The 15,421-nt window shown below is 41.1% G+C and overlaps 1 protein-coding gene across 1 annotated transcript in view; it reads right to left on the bottom strand.

Annotated features, from left to right (window-relative positions):
* Positions 1–8,940: 8,940 nt before the first annotated feature.
* The window catches only part of ccdc30 (coiled-coil domain containing 30), a 161,813-nt gene continuing 155,332 nt past the window's right edge, over positions 8,941–15,421 (bottom strand). Inside the window, exon 29 of the mRNA XM_048561449.2 lies at positions 8,941–15,380. Coding sequence (XP_048417406.2) covers positions 15,176–15,380 — 205 coding nt within the window. The 3' untranslated portion in view covers positions 8,941–15,175. The remainder of the gene's footprint in view (positions 15,381–15,421) is intronic.

The raw sequence follows: 15,421 nt of genomic DNA on the forward strand, positions 1-15,421 counted from the left end.
GTAAGAACCTGAGAAGCAGGGAGTAAAATGATTACTTGTGTGTTTGGGTACTGTGCTAAAATTAGATTCCTGGAAATCATGTTCGTCATATGATTCTAACAGCAGTAAGTGAGAAGACACCAATCTGAACTAAGTCACTGATGAGAGAGATTTTAGACATGACACTACAGAACTGTATTCGACAACCGATTATTTACATACCTAAATAAAGGAGTGATTCAGCACATTAAGGGTTGTAGAGCCTTTCTTAATGCTAGTCAGATGTCTAACAGATTTAAAATCATAAGAACTAGGAGCAGGAGTAGGCCATCTGGCTCCTCGAACCTGCCCTGCCATTTAATTTGATCATGGCTGATCTTTTTGAGACTCAGCACTACTTACCCGCCCACTCACCATAACTGTTAATTCCTTTACTTTTCAAAAAGTTTTCTGGCCTTGCCTTAAAAACATTGAGCAAGGTAGCTTCAATCGCTTCACTGGGCAGGGAATTCCACAGATTCACAACCCTTTTGGGTGAAGAAGTTCCTCCTGACCTCAGCCCGACATCTCCTTCCCTTTATTTTGAGGCGATGCCCTCTAGTCCTAGTTTCACCTGCTTGCAGAAACAAACCCCTGCCTCCACCTTCTCTATTCTCTTCATAATCTTATATGATTCTATAAGATCTCCCCTCATTCTTCTGAATTCCAATGAGTATAATCCCAGTCTATTCAGTCTGTCCTCATAATTCAACCCTCTCAACTCTGGAATCAACCGAGTGAATCTCCTCTGCACCCCCTCCAGTGCTGGTATATCCCTTCTCAAGTAAGGAGACCAAAATTGCTCACAGTACCCCAGGTGTGGCCTCACCAGGACCCTATATAGCTGCAGCATTGCCTCCCTGTTTTTAAACTCTATCCCTCAAGCAATGGCAGACAAAATTTCATTTGCCTTTTTAATTACCTGCTGTACCTAAAATCCCACCTTCAGCGGTTCATGCACAAGGAGGCCCAAGTCTCTCTGCACTGCAGTGTGCTGCAATATTTTAAAACATAGTCCCTTTTGCTGCTATTCCCACCAAAATGGATGAACCTCACACTTATCAACATTGTACTCCATCTGCCAGACCTTTACCCACTCACTTTCCCTCTGTAGACTTTTAGTGTCTTCTGCACACTTTGCTCTACCACTCACTTTTGCGTCATCTGCAAATTTTGACACAACACACTTAGTCCCCAACTCCAAATCATCTATGTAAATTGTAAACAATTGAGGTCCCAACACTGATCCCTGAGGCACACCACTAGCCACTGATCACCAATCAGAAAAACACCCATTTTCCCCTACACTTTCCTTTCTACACATCAGCCAATCCTTGATCCATGCCAATATATTACCTGTAATACCGTGCAACATTATCTTATATAGCAGCATTTGATGTGGCACCTTGTCAAATGCTTTCTGGAAATCCAGATACACCACATCCACAGGTTCCCCATTGTTCACCATGCAAATAATGTCCTCAAAGAATTCTGCTAACTTAGAATTCCAATTTATTTGAAATCACAAGCTTTCCAAGAACTGCTCTTTCGTCAGTACAACACCGGCATTGCCAAATCCTGGCTACCATTTCTTAATGCTGAGGAACAAGGAGTCTCTGGAGGAGTGTATGCATAAACGCCCACAACTAAAATACTCCAGACTGGTATCTCAATGTGTACGCAGAAGAATTGGGTTAAAACACAAGACAAAGCATGGTGCAGCTAGGATAAAATCTTCAGAGTCAGGATCTGAAGTTAAAATAGAGTCCAAGGAATGCAGCTGAGGAGGAAAGACTCTGAAGGTAGGGCAGGACATTGATTATAGGGGTACAGAATGGGAAGATTCCAGAGGGTGACAAAAAGAACTTTGGAGTATTTCAAAGGTTACTTCCAAACTGGCAGTGCCCTGGAGAGCAGAAACATGGGACTGAAACATTTGAAAAGAAGAAAGAAAACTCCAGTGATTCAGTACATAATGAGTTGAAGACCCTTTCTTAATTCTGGTCAGGAGTCACATGACACCAGGCTTTTGTCGAACAGGTTTATTTGAAATCACAAACTTTTTGAGTGCTGCTCCTTCTACAGGTGAAGACTTCAAATAAACCTGGGCGATAACCTGGTGTTGTGTGGCTTCTGACCTTGTCCGCCTCAGTCCAACACCAGTACCTCCCCTGAACTCAGGTCCGTCAGGCATGACAGTCCGTAGGCATTTCTGGTAGAGACTTTATCAATAGGTCGAGGTAATGGCAACGTCAAAGGCACACAATGAGGCCAGGAGTGGCAAGTCTGGAAGTGTCAGTTCCAGCTCTCCAGGACGGCTAAGGCTTACACGCAAAGCAGCACCACCATCAGATCAGCACATTTTTATATGCTACAGGCTATAGTTGATGAACATCTGCACATTTGTCCTAACAAAGTCCAGTGATCATGCCTTGTAAACTGGGGATTAGGTCACAGTTAGACCTGCAGTTCAACTGCAACCAGTTTGTGGATTTCAGATGTCCACATCTGCCAGAGATATAGATGAAGCCAGGATGGCTGTTCCATGACTGACATCTCTGGGGCACTCGGAACAGTTTTATCCAGGTAGAATGCACCATGCCAAAAATGTTTTTAGATGAGTGGTTCAGGGTACAGTGGGTTTTCACGCACTAACCTTCCTTCACTCTCTTCATCAATGGAGTACTGCTATCAGCTTTCTTCCTAATTACCAACCAGCAAGTGGTAGACAGACACACTCCTTTTCATGAGTTTCTAATCACACTTAGATTTTGGTGTAAATTTTTAGTGTGTTATTTAAATAGTAAACACTTGTTCATTTGGATCAACATTCAATTATAGCAGCTCCTTCCACCTCCTGACTTCATCAAAGCCTCAGCTCATAAATGAATCAGGAATCTATTCAGTTAACAAAGTGTGGAGCTGGATGAACACAGCAGGCCAAGCAGCATCTCAGGAGCACAAAAGCTGACGTTTCGGGCCTAGACCCTTCATCAGAGAGTCTATTCAGTGTTTGTTTTTATTACAGATGCCTTGAAGATTTGGAATTTTTACCAATGAAGTGTTGAGTAGACCTTAAAGCCAGCAATCATTTTTAGAATTGGCCGGCAAAGCTGATAGGTGGGAAGAAAGTAAACGATAAATTCTTAAAGTCAGTATAGCAAAATAAGACCATATGGCTACTCTCCCATTAGATACAGATGGTGGTGGTTTTACCTGAGGGTCTCACGCCTCAGGAAAAGAAAGAGGGTGGGAAGGAGAACTCTTCATGATAACCTCAACCAGTGTGGGAATTGAAACCAGGCTATTGGTGCCAAGATAATAAAATGTGAGGCTGGATGAACACAGCAGGCCAAGCAGCATCTCAGGAGCACAAAAGCTGACGTTTCGGGCCTAGACCCTTCATCAGAGAGGGGGATGGGGAGAGGGAACTGGAATAAATAGGGAGAGAGGGGGAGGCGGACCGAAGATGGAGAGAAAAGAAGATAGGTGGAGAGAGTGTAGGTGGGGAGGTAGGGAGGGGATAGGTCAGTCCAGGGAAGACGGACAGGTCAAGGAGGTGGGATGAGGTTAGTAGGTAGCTGGGGGTGCGGCTTGGGGTGGGAGGAAGGGATGGGTGAGAGGAAGAACCGGTTAGGGAGGCAGAGACAGGTTGGACTGGTTTTGGGATGCAGTGGGTGAGGGGGAAGAGCTGGGCTGGTTGTGTGGTGCAGTGGGGGGAGGGGATGAACTGGGCTGGTTTAGGGATGCAGTAGGGGAAGGGGAGATTTTGAAACTGGTGAAGTCCACATTGATACCATATGGCTGCAGGGTTCCCAGGCGGAATATGAGTTGCTGTTCCTGCAACCTTCGGGTGGCATCATTGTGGCACTGCAGGAGGCCCATGATGGACATGTCATCAAGAGAATGGGAGGGGGAGTGGAAATGGTTTGCGACTGGGAGGTGCAGTTGTTTGTTGCGAACTGAGCGGAGGTGTTCTGCAAAGCGGTCCCCAAGCCTCCGCTTGGTTTCCCCAATGTAGAGGAAGCCACACCGGGTACAGTGGATGCAGTATACCACATTGGCAGATGTGCAGGTGAACCTCTGCTTAATGTGGAATGTCATCTTGGGGCCTGGGATAGGGGTGAGGGAGGAGGTGTGGGGACAAGTGTAGCATTTCCTGCGGTTGCAGGGGAAGGTGCCGGGTGTGGTGGGGTTGGAGGGCAGTGTGGAGCGAACAAGGGAGTCACGGAGAGAGTGGTCTCTCCGGAAAGCAGACAGGGGAGGGGATGGAAAAATGTCTTGGGTGGTGGGGTCGGATTGTAAATGGCGGAAGTGTCGGAGGATAATGCATTGTATCCGGAGGTTGGTAGGGTGGTGTGTGAGAACGAGGGGGATCCTCTTGGGGCGGTAGTGGCGGGGGCGGGGTGTGAGGGATGTGTCACGGGAAATGCGGGAGACGCGGTCAAGGGCGTTCTCGATCACCGTGGGGGGAAAATTGCGGTCCTTAAAGAACTTGGACATCTGGGATGTGCGGGAGTGGAATGTCTTATCGTGGGAGCAGATGCGGCGGAGGCGGAGGAATTGGGAATAGGGGATGGAATTTTTGCAGGAGGGTGGGTGGGAGGAGGTGTATTCTAGGTAGCTGTGGGAGTCGGTGGGCTTGAAATGGACATCATTTACAAGCTGGTGCCACTCTGTGTTGCAAACCAGCCATCTCGCCAACTGAGCTAACCAAACACCCACTTGTAAGACTGAAATAAAAAGCAGTAAACACACAGGCATGTTCATTTAGAACAAAATTATATCTTTATTTCAAAACTACACTTTTCACGTTTACAAAAGTATTGTTCATGTGATAGTGATCTTGCTAACAGGAACTGTAAATTTTAAACAATTCTCATGATGTTCTTTTGTTTCAATTTCTATATCCACTGGCCCATTAAAAATACGTTTGGTTTATTAAAATTCTTTACCGTATCATACATATTGAACGCATGTAAAAATGACACATTAGAAATGCAAAAATGAAAAACCTGGATGTATAAACTGAACTCAACGTCAAACAGTTTAGCAATGTTTTGTGCATCATTTAGAAAAATAAATATGTTTCAGCAGAGTGGTGCAAATTAATCCTGCCTCAAAATTTTGCAGATACCCTGGTTAAGTGTTCACTAAGCAAAGGGGGAGCTTATTTATATTATGCCAACTGCAACCTTCTTTCGTAACTCTTGAATCGTTCTTCTGTAAAGTCCCATCAATAACAGTTATTTGTTCATCTGCTTTTCATTCCTGACTAGAAAGTGTGTGTTTCTACAAATGAATCAGTCTTTCTTTGTACCTCTCAAATATCCTTCACACATATTCAAATATCAAATGACTGATGGTGGTGGTGGGAGCAGGGGAGGTCAAGGTGTTTGTATTTTCTATTTCAAAAGCACCTAATTCTTTGGATATCGCGTGTTGCCAGGTTCAAACTTCCTGTTTATGCAACTTGACTTAGCTCTTCCATTCCAATCATCAGTGAACTGTAGTATTTTACCAGGTCACTTACTAGCTTTCACTTACCACAGAAATGGGTAGAATTTATGGATTTCAATTCACTACCATGAATAAATGTTCCTGGTAAGAACAGCAAAATTTGACACATTCAGTCAGCTAAGGAAACTGGTACCACGTGTCTGATAAACTGTCAACCATTTTTTGTGGGTGCAGTCAGGATCTCTGGCTCCTGTCTGAGATTTAACCTTCATGGGTTGAGAATATCAGATTTAAAGGTAAAATTAGGAAGCAAATCAAGAGTGGAAGAGAATAGTTTAATTCTAAAGTTTGTAGCATGGTTTGGGCAAGGTTACCAATTTCTGCTAAAATCCAAACGGTCACACAAGAATGGGATGGCATGGCTGGAATTGTGGTGTTTGCTAATGATTAAAGTTTACTAAAATTCTTGATAGACCTGATGGAAATATGTGTGAACAATAGTTGAGTACAATTCAAATGTCACATTTTTGAAGTCAGGTTAATATTTTTAAAAGCTTACAATTCACCAATCAAACTGGTCAATTGTCAATCATATTGTAGGTGAAAATAAAGTGCTATGCTACAACATTTTAAGATTCTACATCCTGTTAAATAGCGCTCAGGGCAGATGACTGAACAAACACACTGCTATATGATTACAATATACAATCAGAACATTAATAATAGTTAATGATGCTTGTGAAACATTTAATGAACGATATCTGAAACTGCTTACCATGATCAATGGCTCTTTAAAACGACAGAAGCAGTTATTTCACTCAGTACAGCATTTTATGTTTGACTATGAACCTCTTCCTAGAAAAAAAATGGACTTGCGGAATTATTCAGAGGTGTTAAAGGGTGTTGCTCAGAGAAAACCAAAAGCCAAGAATCAAGAAAGCAGCCAGTACATTTTAGAATGTTGGTTTTATGAAAATATCTTCATGTCTCTCTCAAATATAGAATGCCTCTGTGTGCCTTTTCATGTTTACAAAATGATTGTTCATGTAATAGTGACCTTGCTAACTGGAACTGTAAATTTTAAACAATTCCCATGATTTTCTTTTGTTTCAATTTCTATATCTCTTGTGAGTAAGGAGAAGCAAAGCCTGCAGTATAGGCTCTTTTATTGTTGTTGTTATAATTATCTTATTCCATGTGCTACTTGAAGTCACTGCGGGCAATGCAGCAGCAGCTTCAGCTTTACCAGGCTGCCATCGGGGCCATTGATATTAGCAACAAGGCCAGAACATTCAGTTGGGATGCCTCATACTTCAATCCCCTCTGCCTACACTGTAGGAAAATGTGCTGTCTGTTCCAAGAACTCTGTTTAGACCAGGAACAGCAAGCATCCAACTTTAGTGTTTTTTGATCATGCTACACTACTTAATTATTACTACATTAAAGAATTCACCAAGACAGCTTGAATTGAGGGTATCAAAGTGGAAAGGATTCTCACCATCATTCTGTATTTAAAGGTTCTGGTCTCCTGCAGAGAAGTTAATGTTTGCACTTTTACATTTAATATTGTGGATATATTGGTTTGAGAGGGGGCACTAACCTTGCTTTTAAAAGCTAACTCCCTCATTTTATAACGTTCGGATATTTGATACTTTAAAACTGTTTGAACTATGATACCTTTCCCCGGCAATAAATTGTCTTGACAAGTTATAGAGCTGGATGAACACAGCAGGCCGAGCAACATCTTAGGAGCAGCAAAGTTGACATTTCAGGGTTAAGGCCCGAAACGTCAGCTTTCCTGCTCCTAAAATGCTGCTTGGCCTGCTGTGTTCATCCAGCTCTATACCTTGTTATCTCAGATTCTCCAGCATCTGCAGTTCCTATTATCTCTGAATAAATTGTCTTGTTTGTAGAACTATAGAATCTAGCAAAGGGGCATAGTTTGTAGTGCAGGGCACCATTCTGGTTAAAATCGAGCAGGATAAATTGTGAAAAAGTAGTGGGTGACTCAGCCTATAACATCACAGGAACAATCCATTAAAACTATAGGGTATCCGTCATTTAGTAACGAAATTGAAGATACAAAACAAAGCTCTCTCAGCGCTGTCAGTACAGTGCCATGCGAATGGCAAAGTACAGCTTGTAGCTGATGCACACACTACAAATCACTTGAACATTTAACAGAATTCCATTTAAACACTGCGGAAGATGAGGGCTTCATGGTTATGACTGTTTGAGACTGGACCAGGATTCCAACACCAAAAACATGTAATGGAAGACAACTCACATATAAACCAGAGCCTTTATTGTTAACTTAATACATTGAATTGCAATGCATTATGTTTCAATTAGCTACTCCCTTCTGAATAATTTCCAACTAGGGACTGAGCAATAGCTCTTTGACTTCACTGGTAACTATACCATAAATCACAATAATTCCAAGTGTCCTCAGAAATAAGGATATGCATAAAAACTTCAGAATGCACATGAATTGATAAAAGATACATTACCACTTGCTCGCTGAGCCAGTATATTTGATTGCAGATGTTTCAACACCCTGCTAGGTAACATCGTCAGTGTGCCTCCGGTGAAGGATTGGTATTCAGTCCCGCTTGTTATTGATATGCCTCGGTTTGCTGGGGTGGTTGGCATCACTTCCGGTTCTGTTTCTCAGTGGTTTGTATATCAGGTTCAGTTCAATGTGTGTGTTGGTGGAGTTCCAGTTGGAACGCCAGGCCTCTGGGAATTTCCTGGCATGTGTCTGTTTGGCTTGTGCTATTATCAATGTGTTGTTGCAGTCGAATTCTTTGTCCATGTGTATTGAGACCAGTGAGAATTGGTCATGTCTCTTGGTGGCTAGTTGGTGTTTTTGTATCTTTATTGTCAGTTTTCTTCCAGTTTGGCCTTCATAATGTTTCTCACGGTCCTTGCATGGTATTTTGTATATTATATTAGTTTTATTGGTTGTGCGTATAGGATCTTTTATGTTTGTCAGTAGCTGTCGCAGGATGGTTGTTGGTTTGTACTCAGACCCCTAGATATCAGGGTAGCTCACAAACCAAACCTGCAACAGTTACTGATGAATGTAAAGGGTCCCATACCCACAACCAATAAAACTAATGTAATATACAAAATACCATGTGAGGACTCAGAAACGTTACATGGGCCAAACTGGAAGAAAACTGACAATAAAGATACATAAACAACAACTAGCCACCAAGAGACATGACCAATTCTCACTGGTCTCAATACACACAAAGAAGGGTGCAAATTCAATTGGGCCAACAATTCCATAATAGCACGAGCCAAACAAAGACATGCCAGGGAATTCCTGGAGATCTGGCATTCCAACTGGAACTCCACCAACACACACATTGAAGTGGACCCAATATACAAACCACTGAGAAACAGAACCGGAAGTGATGCCAACCACCCCAGCAAACCGAGGCATATCAATAACAAGTGGGATAGAATACCAATCCTTCACTGGAAGCGCACTGACGATGTTACCTAGCAGGGTGACAAAATGTCTACAATCAAACACACCAGCTCAGCGAGCAAGTCTACAACCTCATCCACAACCCAAGCAACAAATCTCACAAACTTTATACATCTACCACATCCTGCTTGTGGGTAACATGAAATAAGAAGGATAATGAAGCTCCACAGTTGCATCTATGGCATCATAGGAAGCATGTCCAGTAACAGAATCAGTGACCACGAGGCCATTCTCAGGTTTTGAGGGCTCAGGTTTAAAAACTGGTGAGCTACTGTAATCAAAGCGTATGGGTACTAAGCACCAACAGCAACTGCTCCATGTACACACAAACCCATTCTGCAGTCAATACATTGCACATCTTTGGCACTGGTGGCTTTAGGAGGAGGTAAACTTTTTCCATGTACCACGTTTAACTTAGCAGGCAGTGAAAACACTGGAGCAGTAGAAACTGCTGTACTCTGACAGAACCCATATCAGTAAACTTAGCCTGTAGGATCATTCTCCAATGAGCATCTCTAACAAACTTATGTTCTTTATACATAGTGTATCGTTTTTTTTGCCAATGGATTTGTATTTTACTTTAACTAAAATATGAATAAACTATTTGTATTTTAATAGCAATGTTTTATTGCACAAAGAAAAAAATAATCATTTCTCAGTAATTATCCTCTTACATTATTCATTGCACTCTGGTTCAAAATCTATTACCATATTGGGCCTCACCACTTGTGACAAATCCATATCCAGTGAATCTACTGACAGATGCTGATTCAAGTATAATAATTATTTATCCTATTTGGAAAATATCAGTTTAGTTTATTTGATAGCATTCACATCTTTCAGTCAGAAGGAGGTAGGTTCAAACCCCATTCTAGGACTTCCAAAGTAACCTAGTCAGATCCTGCAGTGCAGTATTGAACGACTGCTGCACTGTTGAAATCTCGTCCTCCAGATAACATATGAAAACTAAGCTCCTTCCCACATGCTGAGATGGACAAACGAGGATTCATTCATCTCATTGCTGAGCCATGATCTTCACAAAATGGGTGCTACATCCTACTACAGCAAACACACCTTAGAGGTTGTTAGGAAATGCTTTAGGGCTTTCCAAAAGACTTGCTAAGATGCCACGTTGACGACACTCCTTGCTTTTGTAATGGTTTGTTTTATCATTGTAGAAACTAGAAACCTGTTCAACCAACAGACCAGATAAAGTAAATAGCAGCTGGAAACAAGTGAATTATCATCATCCGTACAATGACACAGTCAAGAAGAACCCAGGTTAACTATTAATGATCAAGTTGCAACGGCAAGGTCAACAGTCAAGACTTGTTTGCACTAAACAAAGACTAGTGTTCCCAAAGTCATGCATCAGAGACTTTTGATCCTCCTTCCCCAATTCTTGGTAGTGCACAACACAGGCATATGCTCTCTACCATTATCATACTTCAAGACAAACCAAAAGATTGAACAATAACAAAAGCATTGCAATATATTGACCCAGTTTGGATACTGGTTAATATTAAATTCTGGAAGGTTAGTGCCTGCCAACCCTAGTCAGGACATTTTGCTAAATCAAGTTTCAAACAGCTTAGAATGGCTCCATGGTACAGTACCCATTAGTTTTTCACCCAGTCTCACTAAACTGGTCATCATGCAGCCACCTGCAGTTTCATACTTCTTAAACAAAATTGCCAGTCATCAGATTTAGCCCTTTCCTTTTAAAACCATTAGTTGGTCAACTCGAGTAAATGACACAGTATGTGCCAGATTCAAAAAGGTCACTTGACTTTTATCGATGTCACTGCACAGCATCCTACAGAATTGAGCAATTTTAGAAATTAGAGAACTTGTACTCCAAAGTTAACACTAACTGAAGATGCACTGTATTAAATGTGACATGCCTGTGTGTTGCATTCTGCAACATTATTTAAGAGCCATAAATTTGAAAGTACATTCAAAATTAAATTCTAAACAGTTGAATCCCCCTTATATTAGATTTACGGGCAGTAATTAGACACTAATAATTCATAGGCTAAATGTCACGATTCTGGACTGAAAAGAAATTTCTTCTACTTGGAAAATAATATACCTGAATTATTGAATTTAGACAGAAAATCAAAACAGAAATTTAATCTTATGCAACCACACATAAAAAGGCTTTTCTATAAGAATGACAAAAGTACATGGCAAATGTGCATAAAATTTGAACAACTTCACAAAAAGCTATTCAGTGTTTGTCACTGTCCGTAGTCTAACCTCCATTTCCTTTTTGTCCTCTTTGATTTCCTTCTTCCAGTGTTTACTTAACTCCTTTTTAAAATCTCTTGCCTGATTTGATATCAATAGCTACTTTAAATATCTTGTGAAAATACACAGTATGTCTAGCCCCTCAATTTTTGCTTAGACAGTTATTCATGTCACTTCCTCTTTGATCAGGGAAGTAATCGTGCATTACTTATGCTTTCAAACCTTTGAATACCTCCTGCCTCACCAATTAAACATTTAGGATTTTAAGACTATTGGGGGAGAACTTCAACAAATGAAGTGATTGTGTCTGCCACAGGTCATTTTTGGGTGAAGCAACTGTCCACATTCATAAAGATTTCCCAATCAAAGTTTCACAAACACAGAAATAACATATAAGCAGAAAGGGTAGCTGTCTGATAAAGTAGACTCAGTCTACATGTCTGGTCTCTGCTTTGACTGGGAAATCTCTAAGAATATATTCCCAGCTGGCTGCTTACTATCATTTTGGCAGAATTCTTCCAGGATAAAGTATACCCTTCAACTTGGCTGTAAGCAGCACTTCACTTAAAAACATCAAGGAACGAAGGGAAATAATGAAGGCAAAACTAGTCCAATGATCCTACCAAAATTAGAATTAAATTGATTTTTGCAGCAGTAACAATTCTTTTTGAACATTCTTCAGGTCTGAGACTCCAGTCTTATTGCCTTTTAGTCTCTTACTGTAATTTAAAGCTTGAGGAGGACTGCTAGACTCTTATCCAGTTTACAGTCTCCAGAGTTACCACAAATGGATTGGGAAGTAGGTCCTTAGCAGCAGGTGTTTGTTTTCATTGACCTACAGGATAAGTTACTGGTTCACAGATAGTGCAAATTCGCAGCAACTATTAAGCAGGGAGCTGAAGAACTCCTGACTGTGGGTGATTTATAAGTGTTTAAAAGTAGATAGAGTTATTAAGTATGCATCTTCCAAATAGGGTGGAGTCATGGAACCTCCTTGATTGCCTTTGAGATTTAGGGTGGTATTTCGCACAACTTTTGTCCTGTCCTCTAAACTATCTGGGTACTTTGGCTTCTCTCACTAGTTTCTGTGGCAGGTAGGCAGCAATGTGGGTTGGGGCGTGCAGATGTGCATAAATTACGACGCAATAGCAATGTAGGTGAGACAGGCTTTTTGGAACTGCAATCCTGTCAGTCCTCTATAGATATTGTTTATGTTGGCATCAGCAGAGTCTCTTGCGGAACAGTGCTAGTGTCCCTACCTCAGAGCCAGAAACCCTAGATTCAAGTCCACCTGCTCCACAGGTGTTTACTAACATCTTTGAACAGAATGTTTAGGAAGAATACTGTTACACTTCAGGAAGAAAATCATTTAAAAGGTGGCCTAAATTATTTTTCTATTTTGTTCATTGGTTTGTTCATTCTCATAATCTACGCATGTACAATGGCACATAATAATTAGTTAATAACTGGTCAATACAAATATGCTACTATGTAAAAGGTGGCTTTAAGAACTACGTGAACTTGAATATAGTTTAGCAACAAATTATGTTTCAGCACCATTTTTGTAACAAGGAAATCCAGTTAATGTTGTGTTTTGTTCTGAAAATCTTGAATTAGTTTAAGCCTTGATACTGCTTCTATAACTTGAAATGAAGCTTCTCATAGCATGAAGTAATTTCATCTTTTCCGGAGCAAACCAAACAGAGACCCTAACAAGGATCATCCAGTCAGGTTTAATTACGTTTGGAATGAATAGGGATTTGGAAACAGTACCACTTCTACACACCCTCCCTACGCTTAATCAGCTTTTAAATGAACAGCATAGTAATCTACAAGGTCCTTGAGAGCCTACTGCATTCCACCTGCCAATCCCTTGTTTGAAAAACAATAGGTACCATTTGCACTCTGAATCTATTTCTATGCCAAATATTTATTCAATTTCCTCTTAAATCAATCCAATACTTTGTCCCCAGTACCTCCTTGAGCAGTCTGCTTCATATTTATCTCCCTCAACAATGGAGTTAAATCTATTAATCTTACAGCTTTCAAACTTAAGCCTGTATCCCTGTTGTTGAGTTTGTGATTATGTTAAATTTCAGAGTTCAGTATGCCCATTAGAGTCTTTACCAGCTGAATAAAAGATTCCTCCCAAAACTGTAATAAGTAATTCTAATTCACAAAAAAAAACTATCTCCACCTTAGAGGAAGAAGTAAAAATGGGAAGGAAGCTAGGTTGATCCTTGGGACTGAATCCTTCTATTTAGGTGACATTGCATTACACCTGGGGCCTTTGATCATGAGGTAAAAAGGCAGATACTCACTGATAATCTTGACACAGCGGGATTCTTAGCTGTTGAGTTGTATTAATGCCCAGTTTATTCTCCAATCTACTAAATCAATAGAGTTCCAATCTCACATTGTTTTGGACCATTTATTTTAATTACATTTTTCCTCACTCTCTTAAGGTTTCCATCAAGCACAAATCCCTTGGAAGTGACCTGTATTTGGGCCTCTCTCAATGTTACTCTTCCCTCTACCTGACAGTTAGGATAACTAAGAGACAGCTATTGGGGGCGACTCTCAGACATTCTCTCATGACCTTCTGGGGAAATATCAAAACTCCAACGCCCCTCTTTTCCTTCCCTCACCCTGAGGCAAAGCCTAAATTGAGAACTTACTTTGCGGAGGAGCTGCTAACCCGCAGTTTGCTACCCTCCTGTACTGATGGGTTTATGCACCAACTACCCCAGAAACAGTGATTGGCTTTTAACTGCAATGCAACAAAGGCATAGTAAATGCAGAGGAACTCACACTTGTGTAATCTGACTGTTTCTATTTTCAATCGATTCGCTGGATTTTAGTTAAAAAAAAAAGTACGTGCCTTTTTCCTCTATTCTCTCACGTCTCAACTTCTAAAGACTCAAGTTTGGATGTGGACACACTTTTATATCTGCTCAAAACAGCCATTTGTCACTGGTACAGTTATACAGTAAGCACCACAGGCTTCCCTCTAGGCTGAACCCAAACTCAGTTGCAATTGGGATCAGAAGCCGGCATACTGGCCCATTTTTGACTGTCTCTGGTCTGATGATGTGGAACGGAATCCAAGCCCTTAAATGCTGCCCAGCCTGAGATTACAGAGTCCTTGGGAGTATATCTTCCCACTTAGGTAACCTTACATTAGACCTGAGACCTTTGGCCCCGAGGCAATAAGGCAGATGTCTGCCAGAAATAGGCCGCACTCTGCTTATGTTACAATTCAGAATCTCAAGTGAAAGTAATTTGGAACAAATACAGTATAAGAAGGCATCAAATTCAGATAGTAGTCAAAACATTGTGCTTTACAATCTGGCTTCCCAATGCTGTCTCCTTATGGTTTTCCTAAACTGTGCAAATTTGCTGCAATAACATTATTTTACAAGTACAACTGCAAAGCTCCATGACAACATTCACCCTAAGTAACAGATTCAAACTAGTGTGGGCAAACCGATTACTCATACAGGTGAGTTATTTGTCCTAATACAAATTGAACACCAGCGCAAAAGCTAATATTAACATGTGGGGGAGAGTTCTGTGGTCTTTGGAACCATAGAACAATAGTGGTTTTGTACACTCAACCTGCATCCTTGACCTTTGTAATACTGGTTTGACAACGGTATCTGCGTGCTTGTAAGTGCAATAGCCAGACCAGCGTTAAGTCAGGTATTTCAACCAATCTAGCACTACTCATCCAGAGAAAGATGTGTTAATATTCTTGTTAGGCAATGTGACAAAGACAACAGCTTGCTGAAGGTTGAGTCAATATGTCCCTGGCCCCATTGCCAGCATTACTTAAACTCCAGATAGAAACACCTTGTGGCTCATCCAGTCGGCAAATTTGCTCAGGGTGCATAATCAGGATCCACTTAAAATTGTATTCAGAGATACTGCTGTCTCTTCATGACCTGGTCACACCTCGTCACTGCCTAGACTGCGGCATTCCTCCTGGTCCCTGTATCGTGGGGAGCTTGTCAGGTTTAAGTAGCCGACATCTGAATGATATGACTGAGACTGAAATGTAGATTTTGTGGCATCAGAACTCTGCATTGTTTTGATACGTCGAATGCTTTCCAAAGAACTGAAATGGCTATGACCATTTGGTGACGGTGTATCGCTGGAAGAGAAGAAGAATCTGGTAATTACAACAAAAACAAC

The sequence above is a fragment of the Stegostoma tigrinum genome, chromosome 28, assembly GCF_030684315.1.
Source record: "Stegostoma tigrinum isolate sSteTig4 chromosome 28, sSteTig4.hap1, whole genome shotgun sequence".
Taxonomy (NCBI): domain Eukaryota; kingdom Metazoa; phylum Chordata; class Chondrichthyes; order Orectolobiformes; family Stegostomatidae; genus Stegostoma; species Stegostoma tigrinum.